Here is an 18,334-nt window from a genome sequence, read left to right on the forward strand (position 1 = left end):
GTATTAAATAAAGGGTATTTTACATATTTCTAAAGTTTCAACTGTTATTTTAGACTTAGCGATAAATCGCTGCCCGTCTATCTGAAGTTTGAAGTTTGGTTACACTTTATGATTCTAAAGAAAATTACTAAACTTTATGAACTAAAAATTTTGAAAAATTGCGGTCAGTTTAATAATTAAATTGACTATATATATTTAATCAACTAAACGATTACGTTGACAGCAAGGAATAATATTCAAAAATGAGAGTCGATCTTTACCTTAATTGCTCGCAGACGCTGCACGAAACGTTCAAGTCTATCTTCTCTTTCCAAGAACTGGTGGAGTCCTAGAGCTGTCCTCGAACGTCGCATGTGATCCAAGATATTCAGGACGAGGTCTAGTCTGTGTTCTGATTCATCAAGTTCTCCTCTAAACATTGTCGCCCCATCCAAAAATTGTTGGCTCTAAATATTGCGGAAAAAAGTCAATTGTGAATGATAAACTCCTCTAGCATATTCATGAACTATAAGAATATCTTAAGACAGTGGTCTGAAATAGCGGCCCTTGAAGCAGTTTCATGCAGCTAGCCAATATATTTGCGGTAAATTAATTAGTAGTATTATGACATTAATTTGAAGAAAGATTTAAAATTATATTGGTTTGGAGTCCAATTTTATGTTACTTTTAGTATGATTAAAGACAAACGGGAATAAACACGTCAGAAAATCTACAGATAGAGCTAATTAATTTGCACTGTGACATACATCTTATTCAAGTATTGAAAATACAGATCTGATTAACTTTTTTTCGTACTTGTTAAAACACAAATACAGTTATATATTTTTTTCAGTAAGAATAATAGCTTGTTCGGGACTATATGTAAATAGTTTCATTTTTTCCTCAGTTGAAATTTGCTCAGTCTAAAAAGAAACAAGACTGGCCAATCAGCATCTATAATTTGCGATGCAAATAGTTTCTAGAAGTTTTTTTTTTTATTATTATTATTTTTTAAGTTAAAAATTCAAGCGAAATAGAAGCGCCGTGAGGTGTTGTACTTGAAACTTGTGGTAAGACATAAAGAAGTTTATAACTATTTACATACAAATATATGCATTTTTATGTACGCACCAAGGAAAATTTTAATAAAGAAGACAGGTTTCTATAATTTTTTCTCAAATTTTGTCCCATTTGGAAGGCTTTCGTAATTTTTTTTGTGATTAATTTAAGATAAAAGTGAGTTATTTTGCAGTTTGTTCAACACATTATAAATATTTGAAAGAAACGTCAGGCTGAAAATTAAATTTTCAGCTTAAGGTACGTTTGAATATCAAAGTGTAACTATTAAGAATTTCTTCCCAGACACCAACTTCAAAATTTAATAATTTTTTTGTTTGTTTTAAAAACACTTTTCTTTTTGTGTGTAGAGAGGGAGAGCGATTTAGCCCGTGAGTTACTTTCAGATCGAATTTTCGGCCAGCATACAATTTGTGTTTGAGACATGTATTAATGCTGTTAACTATTAAAATCAAAGAAATTTTTCAAAAGTTTTAAAAGTACAGTGAAAGTACTTCTTCATTTCCATTTATCGTAGACGACAACTTCTCAAAGTGATCTGTGTTATTGAGAACATAACTAATGTCAACGCTGATAATAATAATAGTTTTCGCTAAGGATATTACTTTAAAACCTAAATAAGATCATCAGATATAATTAGTTATTTGCGATACTCAAAACGTCTTAATTTTGATATCAGTCTAGCATATTTCCATGTATTATATAAATTAAGAAATATATCTTCACAACAGAACTCTTATTTTAATGAAAATTAGCATTTTATTTATTTCTGATATTTAAGTTTTATCTTTATTTTGGCGTCATTCAATTTATCATGCAGGTTGGTTTGTCACACAGTACATTTTAAATGGTTCATGAGATTCTTGAAGAATTTATGTAAATTTTCTACTTTCCATGCATGCAGCTGGCAAAATCTTATAACAAATAAATATTCGTTAAGGGGCACCACAGCAGCTCCTTTCTGCTCTCTAGATAATTGCAATCAGTCACCCTTATTTCAAAGTTATCAACTTAACGGTTGGATAATGCGGTGGGTTTCGTAAATTCGAAAAGATTAATTTTGCATGAAGATGTCTATAAGTGAGAAGTATAAAAACTTAATTTAGAACAGGGTTAGTCAGTCTGGTCCTTACCGTCCACTCGTGGGTGATTTAAGCTTTTATCGTAGACGGTAGAGGTTATCTGATGTAGGTGTAAGATGTTAAATGTATTTTAAAATATTATTCACTAAAAATTCATTAATTTACCAAAAAAAAAAATTAACGTAATGTATGAATAATATACTGTACTTCTGCTTCAATATTTTTAACAGACACTAAGAATTTTGAATAGTATAAATCCATTACGCAATAATTGCCACCTTACGATAGTCCTCTTCCATAAGACTAACCATTTTCGTAAATGATCAATATTGTCTGGATGCTAGGAGTAAATCTCAAAGAAGGCTCACCTTAGTAAGTTTACGTCAAGGAATTAAATTCTGACAGCAATCCAAACACATTATTTCTTTGGGGGCGGATATTTTTAAAACATCTGAAGTGTTATATTTACCAAGTGCACAAGTATGTTAGCAATGCTAGCATACAGCTTTGAAACAACGACGGCATTCCGTGGTTGCTGTAAGGAAGTGCAATGATCGATAGCTTCCCTCATCATTTTATGAAGACCTTCCACCAGATGTTGTCTTAATCGCGGAAGATCCTTAGCTTCAAGATCTTTGCATCTGCGGTACAATGGAAACAGATGTTTCTGTATGTCCTCTGCTTCAATCACTCCTGTAATTATATAATTCATGTCTTAATCTGTAAGAAAACCCCCTAAACATTGGCAATATTACAAAAATTTGTTGATTTTAAGTACTATTAATAAAAAGAAAGTTTTAACACAAAAGTAGACAGGGTGTCGCATTTGTTCGCGTATATTCTTTTGTCAACATTTTGAACCCGTGATATAGAAACTTCTCATGTACGGTAACCACAGGAAATGGTTGAAGAGAAAGAAAAATTAAATTGTGTAAGTAGAAAGAATATTATTGAACTTAATAAATTTATATGACTTCTTTAAAATATTGACTACATATTCTTAAATTGTCCACATAAGCTTTTTTGTATGCTATGTTCTTCATATAAGCCTTCCTCTTAGAAACAGTATACACTGCGTTAATTCCTATTTCCCCTCCGAGTTCTTAAGACAGAAAATTTATAAAAGAGGAATGAAATTATGCTAGTAAAGATGGTGTGATAATAAAGAAATATGCTAAAAAATTGTAAAATCGAGAATGATGTTAAAAGATAGTTAAAGCTTACCGAAAATTTATATATTAGACAGAGAAGGTAATAAATCGGTAACTAGTTCAAGTATTTGCTCAATTAATGATGTTCAAATTTTTTTAATGTAGTAACCAAGCACTTGCTCAGAAGCAAGTCGGTGGAAAATTGAAAAATGTGAGTTTAAAGAAAGAAAAACAGTTCCAGGAAGATAGAACATGAGGACTGTGCGCTTAGAAAAGAATGGATTCAGTAGATTTTGCTGCTGTTGACCACAGTAGTAACATAATTTAGGGAAAATAACACTCTGAACAAATATTAATTTAGAAGTCAATCAACAAAAATCAACGTTATATTTGCAAACTTTCACGGGACTACTTTCGATGGTTTTACCGAACCATCATTCTGAGCTGCCAAAGAGCAAATGAACGAGCTAAGACATAACGATAAGTTCCTAGTGATAGGTTAAAATTCCATAGTGATAAGTTAAAATTCCGGATTCCATACTTAAGGACCCCATTTCGGATAGGAATTACTGGGGTATTTACAGGCTTCCCTGCAAATGTAGTTTAATTTACATTGATCAAAGTAAGAGCGTCATAAAATTTCGCGTTAAAGAACGTGAGGCATATGTTAGGAAAAAGGAAAGACAGAAGTCCTCTGCTGGTCCGAAAATAATATTTCCCATTTTTCTGCAGCCAAAATTATTCAAAAACATCTTTCATTGGTGAATTAAATTTTCTAGAGGCATTTCACATTCAAAATAATCTTTCTCTTCTAGTTAACCACTCTAATTCTAATTCGTCTTTACCTTAAACCTTTAAGGCAATTATTTTTTAGTTTCCTTGTTTCATCAATAGATGGCGCCAGTAGCTTAACTCCTGCCCAGCCATTCTTATCTTACCTTACTTCGTTCATTTGCTCTTTAGCAACTGAGGACGATGGTTCGGTAAAACCGTAGAAACTAGTACTGTAAAAATTTGCAAATATAATGATTTTTGTTCATTAACTTCTTAATTAAGAGTAGTTACATATTTAGAATAAGAAAGAATCAGAAACTGTAATCCACTCTCATACGCCTCCTTTATTAATAATAAATTCTGGCATGAAACTGAAGAAGTCTGCTACATATAAAATTACACAAACACATGAACTAGTTCGACATTTTCAAGTCTTTTTTTTATTCAAAATGTCTGTCCACAAGAATGAAGTTCGGAAACTCAACTGAATTGCAAAAATGTTTACAACAAACGATTTCTTCAGTAATGTAAAAAACAATATGTAATTGCTATGCTATACGGTTGTTAAGGGCCTAAATATTTCAGCTAATGATATGCTAAACAGTATTTTGTAGTTTACTACTAGTGGCTGTAAGAGTTACTTGCTAAATTTGAGAAAATAGTATATTATATATAAAAAATGCAAGCTTGCACACCTAAAACATAAAGATCAAAATCCTGCAGAAATAATGAAGCGAAAAGAAATCATCGTCATGCTTATTTTAAGGGAAAAGAAGGAATAAAGCTTCACAATCTTAAAACATCGCCGCATGAAACCTCACGATAAGAAAAGTAAAGCGTCAAAAAATTTCGCAACTTCAAAGCATCATATTAAAAAACAACCTTGACGAAAATCGAAGTAACAACTGACTGATTCTAACTAGTAGTACTGATTTTTAACAACGGATTCGAAATAACTTTTTTTTCTACTCATAAAATTCACATTTTTTTTATGTTTCTTTACTGTTACTTCTGTTTATTTTTATTGCGATATTTTCCAATTAAATGTCTCATTTCTTACGAAGATATTTTCAAGTTAAATGTCTCATTCAACATTTCCTATTTCGGGCGTTTTGGAGGTGGCAAATCTTGTAATTTCAGACTTTTTCTTTCTATGAACAAATGTTCAGGCTGAGGCAAGCAAAAATCACTCTTTATTCCATTTGATGGAAATAGTCTTTGTTTTCTTCTTTAAATAAATAACTACCAAAAAAATCAAAACATATAGCTGCATAAAATTGTTTTGTGGGCGTATCAGAAACATCGTTGCCTCCGAATTAAATCTGGTCTACTTTTAGGCCGTCAAAGCATAGACAGAAAGTCCTTTTACTGTTTGATTCATATGCCGAAAGAAGATTAATATATCTTAATAACTTCGAAATAAATTGTACTTAAATCAAGGAAAACTGAAAAGAAAGCCGTAGGTGGACGAAGACCGTAGCCTCTGTTTGAAACTAATAATCGATTTGGTAGATGGTTGTAAAAATTCTATATATTCATATAATATACATATATAATCCCCTCTCCCTTCCTGATGAGGTTCATATTTTTAAAGAGTTAAAGAAAGGAACAATGAATCTGCTTTATAAAATCTCTGCTAGAAGTGTCATTTAGCATTTCTATGGGTCATTGGAGCATCATGTTCAATTAGATCAAATGCTAGCTCAATCCTCAAAAGTTTTTATTTTTCACTTGTGTAAAATTCTCAAAATATTTCAGCCACTATTTTTTAGAAGCTATAATCCATCCTCGAGAATGGCATCATGCAAATGGCGTTTAAGCCATTGGTCTTCATAGTGAGCGGCACGTCTAGAGGGGTCGCAATGGCACCAAAAGGGGGCTGCGGATGCGGCGAAATGTATTTCAGCGTCCGCGCATACCCACGGCCAGCTGTAAGAAGTGGCTGTGGCATACCATACTACCAGCGTTACCCCGCAGAAGCATTATTTGAGGCCTCAGTTCAGTCAGTTTCGATCACACAAGCAATGCAATTACGTGTTGTTTTGATCAGAAAATAAACTGTCGACTTGTAAAAAATTACTTAAATTACTTTTTCACTTTTGAATAAAGTAAAAAATTACTTTTTTACTTTGTCATGAGTTCGGCGTAAAAACACAAATTAGTTTAGTAAACACAAATTAGTAATTTACACAAACTGATTGATCCTAATTTGTGTTTTCAACTAACTTGTATTACTATAAAATAATACAAGTATTAAGCAACCGTAATGTGTTATTTGTTACGAACTACTGAGCCGTAAGATCTCTTCGTAGATTTAAATAAACTAATACCCAAAGGCTACACAGATCAGTTACCACGAAGTGGGCTCAAAACTTAATTTGCTTGGATATTCAAAAATCAGCAATTATAATGCAAGGCCGAAGACTACAAATCTTATCTGAGTAACCCAATATCATGGTCTCGAGAATTAGAACATGCTCTATCTTACAATCCAAAAGGCTTACCTTAAGGTGAGACATTAGGAAACAATTTTTTTTTTATACACGCGAACTAATTTTCATCCTGGCACGAAAATAGAAGGGAGAGAAGTGGTAGTAAAAATCCAAAATATAAAATAACTGGTTAATTGACATAATGAAACCTTACAGTCTTTGTACTTAAGCATGGTTCTTTTGAAATCTAATAAGAATTTATAAAAATGACACATTTTGTACTGTTTGTTATAGTTTAGCTGATTACTTCAAAATATATAAGGCTGCCTGCCTTTTTGGAAAATTTTAAAGAGATATAGGCTAATATGTTTGTTACACACCAATGTAGATGAATCCGTTGTAGAGACATTAGGTATTTTTTGGAAAAGCTGGAGAGATGAAAAATAGCAAGCCTTCACCGGGAATCGAACAACGGACCTCTGGAATACCGACCCAGCGTGCAGAACCACAACACCACGAAGGCACGCTAGGAAGGCGAGAGAAGCATCTTACTCAGTAAAAAGCTATGCATTATGACACAGTCAAATAATTTCTAATATGTCTTTATCATTGCATCAGAAACGATCATTTCGATGTTTGGGAAATTTATACGATTTATAAGGTAAAATAATGATAATTTCACAAAATAGCTATTGCTATGAACTTTATTAATATAAACGTTTAATTACTATTACTGAGTGATATTCAAATATTTCATTAGTACGGGCGAATCATAAAAAGCAGAGATGAAATAGCTATTTACAACTTGTTGTAACTGTTTTTAGTACTGTTGTCTACTTACCATCTTCCACAGTCTTTATCAGTTGCTGCAGTTGAGAGTCGTGGCTACTTTTCTTTTGATGCAAAACTTCAGCAACTAACGCCAGGGATTCACTTTTTAACTGAAAAGAAAGACTTGTCGGATATTTTGTTTTGCTTAAAAGCGCAAGTTCGCTTTCATTGCAATATAAATATAATGAAAACATACGAGCGAGAACTGTCATCCTAATGTAGTTAACGAAATAAACAAATCATATGCATTTAATTTCTATGGCAGGATTTGAATTAAATTTCTCCTCAAGTAAAATTTGGAACAATAAAATAAAAAAGAAGCGAAGGTTCTGTTTTTCCTATAACTTTGTGAAATATTAGATATAATCAGAAAGTATTAATTTCATGATATTTTAATTGCTTAATATTCTTCAATTAGAATTAAACTCTTCGTTGTAGACAACTGTGAAACGTAAGCAATTAATTGGTTAAAATATTTTAAATGACTGCATATCTTCCTAAAAAAGCAATTTTCAGTGGATTTAATTTAATTTTCCTATTCTTTTCAGTTATTTTTAAAATATAATTTATTATCATTTCATTATCTTTTTTCCTTTTTAGAAACGATTTAAACAGGCGTTCTGTTACTATTCAATGCTTATTTTATAAATTTTGATAATAATAATGCTTGTAGGAAAAAATATACCCTATGTTATTTTCCCAATCTTTTTATTCCCAGAAAAACAAAGATTGAACTTATAATTTCTACGTTTAACAAGAAAGTACTCATCAGTATAATTCATCCCCATGTTTATGTTCAGTTTTCTTGTGTGTGTAAGATAAAACTATGTAAAGCAAACTTTTGATTTTAACTGGCAATTTCCATTTTATCTTTCATTTTAATTTGCGTATTTCACCTTTCTGTCTTAAAAATAGCAACTATTTATAATATATTAATCTAAACTTCGTCAAAGATCTTACATAACGCTGTAATGCAGGTACGTTTTAGCCAAGCATTGAGAAAGATTTCAGTTAAAACCAAAAATCTTTTGACACTCTCCCACACTTCTGAATGCGTCGATACTTTCTTGCAGCTGACGTATAGCAACTTACTCCATTGTCTTAAAATGTGGCAAACTTCTAAAAATGCGGGGTTCATATGGCGCCCATAATTATAAAAGAATTGGAATACGCAAGTTAAGAGTTATCTTGTCCAGAAATAAAATTACAGTGTATCTATGGATATGTTTCTCTGCGTGTTCCATCCTTCTACTACGCAGTTAACGCCAGCACCATGTACAACCCTCGGCCATGATTAAAATTATTTGTGTCTAAACTCCCTCCAGTTTCTTAATTTATTATATATATATATTTGTGTGTGTATATATATACAGGGTATCCCGTAAATGTTGCGACAAACTTCTGGCGGAGGTAGAGCATATCATAACGATTAAGAATAACATACGAACCCCTGCCCAGAAATGTCAATGTACGCCACCAGAGGGTGTGGTGCAGGAGAGTGCTAGTGGATAGTGAGGATTGCCTCGTTGGAGCGGTAGGCGTCATATGAAGAGTATGGAACGTTACGAACGGAGAGCTTGTGAACATGTGGTTCCAACATGATGGGACGCCTACTCATTTTGGACTAGATGTTTATAGCCATTTGAACCTGCATCGATGGGATTGCGCATGGTGGACCGCACTCACCGGATTTATCGAGCACTGATTTTTTTTTTTTTTTTTTTTTGAGGGGGGAGCCAATAAAAGTGTCGTGTATCACGATCCCGTTGTGTCTGAAATGGATCTCGTGGCAAGACTCGCCTGCGTAACTGCTACAATTAAAGAAATTCGCGGTGTGTTTGAGCATGTACGGCGATCAATGGTCCCTCGGTGTTAGGCATGTTTGGCGTCTGATGATGCAAACATTGAGCATCGGTTGGAACCTTCAAGCTGTCGTACACATTTTGTATTCATGTCCAATAACTGTTTCAAATTAATCACCCTCTTGTTTCCTTTCCCATCTTCTACCTCTGCTACCACTTACCCCTGACATTTCAGGGCATGGGTTCCTATGCAATTCTTAATCCTTATGATGTGCCTTACCCCCCCCAAAAAAAAGTTTGTCGCAACATTTACGGGACACTCTGTATATATACATATATATGTAAGAAAAAGTACGTAGGTAGATACGTAGTTCGATGTTATCCATAATGAACATCAAATTTGGTAGCCCAGGCAGATTAAATATTCATTTTTATTTCAATTGACAATTCATTGGTCACAAATAACTTGGAACTCCAATCATGCTGTTTCAAAACGTTAACATTTTTTACAGCTCAGCGGTAAGAAGAGAAGCAACAAACAGCAGTTTAGCTACGCCTAAATGCAGAAAGCAAGTGCATCGTATTCAGGATGAAATCTTCATTCAGAGTGGCTTAGTTTCACTTTCGATTTCCTTTTGATTGGATAATTAATAAAGCTACAAAATTATTATTAGTTGAAAGTTTATGTAAGTTATTTTCGTCGGAGCGTAATCTAAAATTTATATGACATGGATTAATGTAGAAATGACGCAGCTCAGAAAAGCTTATTGTAAACAATTACTATTTCTGGAATAGAGATGGGAAATGCCCAGATGAAAAATTAAGGGGCTATTGCTGATATAAGTTATAATGTTTATTTACGTATTTTTATCTTACATATATGTTGTAATAATAAATTAGTACTAAGAGAGAATTTAGTAGAACCATTCACTAAATTTCATGATTTGAGTCGAGGGAATGGTGATCCAAGATAAATGAATCTGTTGCGTAGAAGGTGATTGGATGTCTTGGAAGAACCAAAAATCACTGGTTAATCAAATGTATCTATTACTTCACGATTCTTATCAATATATCTTATTACATGGTGCAGCATAATGGGGCAATCTGCACACCACAGTTTTAAAATATGCTTTTACATTTTTTTATAAACTATGGAAAACGCTAGTAAGCGGGGAAACGTGGGTTATTAAGGCAGAACAAGCAGCAAAAGAGCGACGTAGAAAGTAGCTAGCAGTATTTATAATCTATGAACGCTTTTTTTTTTTTTTTTTTTTTTTTCTAAATGATGATTGGATAAAGGCTCATAGCAATGCGGATCTGTAAAGAGTGGCGTAAAAAGGTGCAGTACGCCTCCTTGAACAGGGGGATGTACATCATTTGAAAATTCAAAATTGAAAGGTCTATTGTCAAATTTGTTAGATATTTTATGTTTTTACATAAATATTTTAACAGTCATTCTAGTATTTTTAACTTATACTTTTTGATGATTTATTTTTTATTTATTTATTTATTTATTTTTTTGTTTTTTTTTTTTTTGTTTTGTTTACTATGGAAATAATAACTCTCCAGAAATGGAAATAATATCCATCTATGCGTGTTAATTTGAAGTTCGTATTCAGTCACAACATAATGTATTAATTTGCTTTACGATTGCTACCTTTAATTTCCATAGTTATTTTGATTTAATTTAAAAAAGAGAAATGATTTATAATGCTTATCTCCTTAATGAGATAGTATAAATAATTTAATATGTAACTTAGCACATGCAGTTAGCTAAAGGAAGTGTTTCTTTCAAATTTACTTGGTCACGAATGAATCGCAATGATTTTCCTCTCTGGCACCAGTACTTATAATAATCTGAAGGCTGCGGATGTTGATTCCTGCTCCCAGATAACTCTTGATCAAGTACTTCTTGTATTTGTTCAGACCAATGGCGAACACTACTTTCCAGAATGGATACAGTCTCCCTCATCCAGGACTGTTTAGCATCAGACAATGATTGCCCTTGGCTCCTGAAATAAAATATTTGATGTTTGTTGACTTTAAGACGCTAACAAATAGTGAAATATGGGCCGTACATAATAATAGGAAAGCCTTCGCATTTATTACTATTTATTTTCTGCTTTCTGAATTGTTGTTTCTTTTGCATGATTTCTAAAATTAAATAATGCTAATGCTTCCTAAAAGAATATTGCCGTGCTTAAGCACTGTATCCTATCTGAGCCAATATATTCTAAATATAAGTCGAAATCGTGGTAAATCTTCAAAATTTTAACGTTGGCTTGGTTTTCAGTCACCCTGAAAACAAAACATGATATGCGATGAGAGATTAGATTAGTACATAAATGCTGTTTATGGCAACGACAGATTAATATGAGAAATTAAGGATTGAACAATAGAAATTTAGAATTCATTAAAACCTAATGCAAAACTGCAGATTCGGAAACACGCTTATTTGCTGTCTGTTTTTCATTCTTATCTTTAAAACCTTAACCTAAAAAATCTGTTACATATTTTAACTCAAAACTTTAGGAAAATTAAGAAAAAGAACATGACTGCTGAACAAGCTCATTAATATAATATCGCGGCGGTGGCTCTGAATACTGCGTTTTTAATTTTCTGGAGAGCGAACTTTAGCGTTTTATATTTAATACTGTTAACATTAGAATTAAATCCTCCCTCTCTACGCTTGCTTTGATTTAAAAAGATGCTGAAAAAATGCAACTCGTGCAACTTTGCATGTGAAATGCAAAGTTGCATGTCACACAAAAATGCAACTTTGCAGTCTATTTTTCATTCTAATTTTTCAAGCCCTAACCTAAAAATATGTTAAATATTTTAATTCAAAACTTTAGGAAAATTATCTGAATGCCACGTTTTTAATTTTCTGAAGGTAGAAATTAGCATTTTATATATAATACTCATCCATGTTACCATTAGAATGAATACTTCGTCTCTACACTCGCTTTGATTTAAAAAGGTGCTGGAAAAATACAACACATCTTGCGTTTCATTTACTCAAATCAATGTTTTTGTCAAATTTTATTGAAAAAAGAATCATCAGATTCAAGAATTTTCATTATTTAACTTTGCTTGCTAAATTCCGTTTTTATCTTATTAATAAATATAAAAATATATTTAAAAAGGTATCATCTTAAATTTTTTTTAAACGAAGATTTGAAATTTTGCTTTAATTAAGAGAGTCAAGATTCAAATGATTTGAAAAGAGTCGAGAAATTTTCAGGATTCATTTCAAGAAAACTTAGGACTTTTTAGAAAGGGAGTGATTATTTAGTTTATCGCAAAGCCCCAGAAGGGCTATCTTATCTAAAGATTTAGAGTTTTTCTCAACATTTATAAGAAGTATACTAAATGAATACTACCATTTCTTAGAAGTTTTTCTCTTTTCCTGCTTAAAGTGTGAACTGATGTTTTCTGATAGTAATGACAGATAATTTTTACTAATTTCCTGAAAACAATATATAACTATTATATATGTGTCTATGATGATCTGAATATTGCAATTTTAGTTAGACCTTTTGTAGACTAGTATTAATGTAAAGACATGAATATTGTTGTTCTCTTTCTACGTCACTACTTTCTCGTTTCTTGTAGTGATAAAATGGTTTTTAAAACATCTGATATAATGCAAACTATCCATATGTAATTCCATAATTTTCCAATGATAATCGAATCTCATTATGTAAATATATTATCTTTCAAGTGTAAATACTTATTGTTTCTTAATAGCAGAGTACCTGATCCCAGTATATCTTCCTTCTAGAAAAATTTAACAATTGAAAAAACATAGCTTTAAGACAAATTTGGTTTAGGTTTCAGTTAATAATGTTCTAATTGCTTTCGTCATCATTAAATACAAAATTAATAATAAAAGAAAATGTATATTGCAACTTACCCGCTTGCAAAAGTTGATGCTTCAAAAGGCTGGATTGGTGGGACTGATATAATTACATGCCCTTTGCTTTCTGCCACTCCCCTTGCCACAATACTTCTAAACGAACGAACGCTGGCCAGCAGATCACTTGCTAACTCTCTGGACCATCCTTCATGACAAGAAGGGTTACAAAGTGTTGGAACCACAGCCTGTCATATAGTCAGAAGTTGAAGAAATAAAACATTCAGAGCACAATATTTCACGAAAGTACACAATACATACATTATTATTGTGTATAAAAACGAATTATATAGATAAATAATAATGGAACATCAATATATTAAAAGAAATTCTGGTATTTGAGCATATAATTGACATTTTAATCCTTTTTGAAGTGGTTCTTCTATTCTGCATTATTATAAAGACGGTTTTAAACTCGTTTGGTTCAGAGGAGCAGGAATTCCTCATAATTTGCTGAGACTTTGACAGAGAGCAATGGTTGAACATTGCCATATTCTGACTGTAAAAACTTCATTCGTGGTGACTTTTCTATTCTATATCAGGAGATTTTTACAAACAAAATATGGTTTCATCAAGTAACTATGTCAACTGCCCAAATCACTAAAAATGGTGCTCTTAAAACTTGCATTCGTTTGTAGAATCTCTTCGGCTTTTCGCAAATATTGCCTGGAGTACTATGTCAAGGTTAAGAATGATCAATTCTTTGAAATAAACATGGACGCTGAGACTATATCAGATGATGCTGTCTAGCAGTTTTAAAGTTACTGTCTGTTGCCTTACTGTCATTGCCTAGCAGTTCATTGCCTTACTGCAAGAGAGACAACTATTTCCATTATGGAAATGCTAAAGAATATTTTTTGTAATAAAATGATATCTAGAGACTACTCCCAACCGAGATTTCTATCTTCTACCACTCTAGAATTTGTGTGGTGATATTCATAACAAATTGGGTTTATAAACAAACATATTCTGAATGAGTTGGTAATGATCCTTTTTCTTAGAACCCAGCACAGGCGAGGAAAATCTTCATAACGTCACTAAAAACATGATGAAATGTGTAGTCATGTGCTTTAAGTAGCAGGGGCGTCATTTACAACGTAGTCAAGGAATAAAGTCATTAAAGCAATTTAGTTTTCAAATAGTATGCATCGATTAACAGTGCCTGAAAGAGTGATTAGTATAGCATTCTTTGCATTTGGTCTCGGAATTAGAAATCCAGTCTCGGAATCAGAAGATGTTGCAACCGATAACAGTAATTCTGTGCAACACCATTTTTAAACTATATTAAAGATATTAATATGATGATAATAATAATAATAATTCAGAATCCGAATCACTCTGATGTGAGTTTTTGGTTATTTAATTGCATGCTGACATTGCCAACTTAGCCATCTATAAAATTATAAGTATCGAATCATTTTTCTAAAAGATGAATTGCGTTTAATATGGCATACTCTGTAAACGTATTCTTCGGCATTTATTATAAACATACACAATAATAATGCAGTGGCTCGCATTTTTTCGGACACCTGCACTTTTGAAATTTATTTACATAGACCTTGTTCTAAATACTGAAATAGAGACTCCAAATTTTTTCTAATACAGAACTTTTTCTCCAGTTTAAGGCTTTCGTGACACCCGAAACTTTTATTGAGTTGTTTGGCTTTTTTGTCATAATTTTTTGTTTGAGATAAAAATACATCAAAAACTTATCTCATGCATTTGGGAATGACTGCATGACAGGACGCTATAAACTAACGAAAAGTTCCCTTAGAAATTTAAATCTCTCATTTTAAAAGTGTTCCAGACATCCAAATATTTATTGATGTTTCATCCAAATATTGATGCAATGCGTTCAACTATCTTTGACATTATTAAACGAAGGACACTGCGTGGAACTGTTGAAAATGCATTGAAGTCTGCACGATGTTCCAAGCTAATACGGAGGAGTTAAGAGATTTAGCCAATGAAAAATCAAATAAAAGCCAAATATTAATGCTGAGAAACTTACAGCGGATTTAGAAGAACAGTTTTCAATCAAAGTTAACCCTCAAAATGTTAGAAGAATCAGCACAGCATATGGATAAAATGGGTGATCAGCAAGAAGGAAATTCGTCATAAACAAAAACACAAAGAAAATACGCCTAGCGTTCGCAAAATAAGCAAAGATTTATCACATTGGAATATTCTTATGTTTGTAAACTAGTCAAAATTTAATATATATGGATACAATGGACAAATTACTGTGACCAGAAGCTGAGTAAAAAACTACTGTTAAGCAACTTAGTGCAGGCAAATGGTTTGGAGACATTTCGCTGCTTAGAGAATAGAAAATATAGATTTTACAGAAAATTATATTGGTATGTATAAATACATAAATATTCTTATTGAAAACCTGAAAGCATGTGCAAGAAAATTTAGGAATGCAAGATACGTTCAAGTTTTATAAGGATGACGATCCTAAACGCAGTGTCTAATATGTTACCTTTGAGTTATTATACAACTGCTCTGAAGTTGTTAAAACTCCTCCATATTTTCTGGACTTAAATCCAATCGAACATGTATGGTGTGAGTTGAAGAAAGAGTAGAGAGACATATTTTTCCGAAACGCCTGCAACTCCTGCCGAGGAATAGTCCAAAATAGAGCATTCTTACGCTAAAAGTGGAAAAACATTAATTGAATCCAAAGTACACTAACAGTGTAATTTTAGCTAAAGGACACCCAACAAAATATTTAACGTCCCGTTATTTTCGTGCGTATTTTTAATATATAAAATGTGTGTTCAAAGGGTTCGAATACTTATGGGAGTTTATTTTCGGAACTTCGCGATTAAATTATTGTTTTGTCCGAAAACGCTTTGAATAACTTTTTTTCAAAAACAAGCAGGTTTTAAAGAAACTGATTAATAGTACACATGGGAAAAAATTAAATATCTTTCGCTAGCATTTAGTAACTGATAGTTTCAAACAAATCTGAAACACACAAGTGCCCGAAAAACAAATGTAAACCAATGTATATTGAACTTACGTCTAAGTTTAACTCATATTTGGCTGTTTTGAGCCATGCGGTTGAAAATTACGATCAATTTACCAGTTGACAGAACTCTATTTGAAGTTCAGAAAAAGAATGGTAACATTTTTAGGATTTCTTATACATTTCCCAATTAAGCAATATGAACAAATTTTTCTTATTTTCATTAAACGTAAATAAAGTCCGAAATCTTGTAACTATCAACAATATCATGCAATTCCAAAAATTAAATATTAAAAGATCAAAGAGTAAACCCCTGAAGTGCACTTGAATTTGTTCTGCAGTTAAAAATATTTTAGAAGCCGTTGAATTTCGAAGAATCATTTTATTCTTTTTAATGAGCTGTTAAATGTTATGCAGAATTATACAAATATCTCAGGAATTATACAAATATTATTAGGATATATATGACAAATCATATAACTTTCTGCTGAATTAAAGTCACCAAGTAATACATTGAATAATAATCAAAAGATCATAAGACTCTATGTTTAAACAAAAAGAATGAAAATTTTCAACACTTTTAAATCAAATTTTATAGGCACAAATATGCACTCATTTATAATTATAAAAATATTCATAAATTGTTAAAACATATTCCAAAAATTGTTTTTCACAATAATTTACTTACGTAGTCTAGGAATGCTTGTAGTTGTTCCACTGTTGATGATGATAAATCCCCGCAAGCAATAACATTTCTGATATTTTCAGCTGTTGCTACTGCCCCACAAGTTTTTAGAAAAAATACTGCTTTCTGCTGCTTTCCAGCTACAAATGGTAGGTCTCCAGAAGAGGTATAGATTCCTAAAGACCCGCCGCTAGTTTCAGCAATCAGTATAACCTCCGCATCTGGATCATCTAAAAACTTCGTTGTCAGTTGTACTTTTTGTTCCTCTACTTCAAGCAGTTTGCACCATTTTTCTTCCGACACTCTCAAGAGAGTCTGCACAAGTCGTCCAAGGTAGTCTAGCCTCATGTCTCTTACGGCTGAAGTAACTGGAACTGTTTCTTCTGAAGTCATCTTTCTGTTACGTAATTTTTTCTTCAAATGAAAAATTTTATTCGAGTACTTTTAGCTGAAGAATCATAGTTAGAGATGTATTTATGAATGACTTAGTGAAGTCAATAATGAACGAAGAGAACGTGTAATTTTTAACTGACACTGTAAATTTATAAATGATGAGCTATGGAAAAATAAATATATCCATCTGCTAAATTTATATTGTTCCATGGTCTGCGTTTCAGTAGAAAATAAACTGTAAATGATCATTCACTGATTTTTATTTCCAAATGTATTTCATTATTAAAAGCAAAGTGAAACGCATTTAATCCAGTAGTGTCTTGTGACAAAAGAATAAATGTTGTTAAACAGGTGCAACAACATACTTTACTGATTTTGATTCGAAGCAGAAGGAGCTATATTTATTAAAACTAATTCTCTCTTATTGTCGGAAAAATAAATTTTCATAGATCTTGTGTTTTGTTTCCTTCTTCTACCAAACGATATTTAATGCTTTCTTCGGTGTGTTATGAGAAAACAAAAAGGCAATAACATATTTTTCAGTCGAATTGCCGTACACCTAAAATTTGAAGAGCTAAAGAAAAATGTAAAAAATATATTAGAATAAAATACAAAAAAGGAGAAATAAACAAGTACAAAATGTTAAACTTCCATTTCATAATTTATAAAATGCTCTTTCTTTGAAATTTATTGGCCAGAAGGTGTATGAATCGTTGAATATTCATATTAGTTTGACAGCGGAAATATTCTCATGATTTTAAAAAGCTCTTCTCTGAGTATATATTTATTTATTATTCTGAATACTTTATAAGGTATTTCTCCCTCTTTCCTAGCGTGTCTTCGTGGTGTAATGGTTCTGCACGCTGGGCCGGTATTCCAGAGGTCCGTGGTTCGATTCTCGGCCAAGGCGGTTGCTAATTTTTGATCTTTACTGCTTCCAAAAATCCTAATGTCTCTACAGTGGTACCTGAACTAAAAGGGTGGTGGATAAGGATTTCTCCCCATCCAGGATTTGGCGATTGGGGGCCCATAAAAACCCCAGTTGCCCTTTAAAAGGGGGAGTATATAATGTATTTCTCCCACCTTCTTGGCGTGCCTTCGTGGTGTAGTAGTTCTGCACACTGGGCCGGTATTCCAGAGGTCCGTGGTTCGATTCCCGGCGAAGGCGGTTGCTAATTTTTCATCTTTACTGCTTCCAAAAACCCTAATGCCTCTACGACTTTTATTAGAGGCGTTTA

At 32.3% G+C, this 18,334-nt stretch overlaps 1 protein-coding gene across 1 annotated transcript in view; it reads right to left on the bottom strand.

The window, feature by feature from the left end:
- The window catches only part of Dhc93AB (Dynein heavy chain at 93AB), a 202,564-nt gene extending 184,972 nt beyond the window's left edge, over positions 1 to 17,592 (bottom strand). The window contains 6 exon segments of the mRNA XM_085821370.1: positions 261 to 446; positions 2,608 to 2,831; positions 7,337 to 7,436; positions 10,930 to 11,140; positions 13,045 to 13,232; positions 16,707 to 17,592. Of these exon segments, the coding sequence (XP_085677496.1) occupies positions 261 to 446; positions 2,608 to 2,831; positions 7,337 to 7,436; positions 10,930 to 11,140; positions 13,045 to 13,232; positions 16,707 to 17,096 (1,299 nt within the window). The 5' untranslated portion in view covers positions 17,097 to 17,592.
- Between the last annotated feature and the right edge of the window lie 742 nt (positions 17,593 to 18,334).

Source organism: Stegodyphus dumicola, chromosome 7, assembly GCF_044657685.1.
Source record: "Stegodyphus dumicola isolate Sdum_Otavi_A_Nest chromosome 7, ASM4465768v1".
NCBI lineage: Eukaryota > Metazoa > Arthropoda > Arachnida > Araneae > Eresidae > Stegodyphus > Stegodyphus dumicola.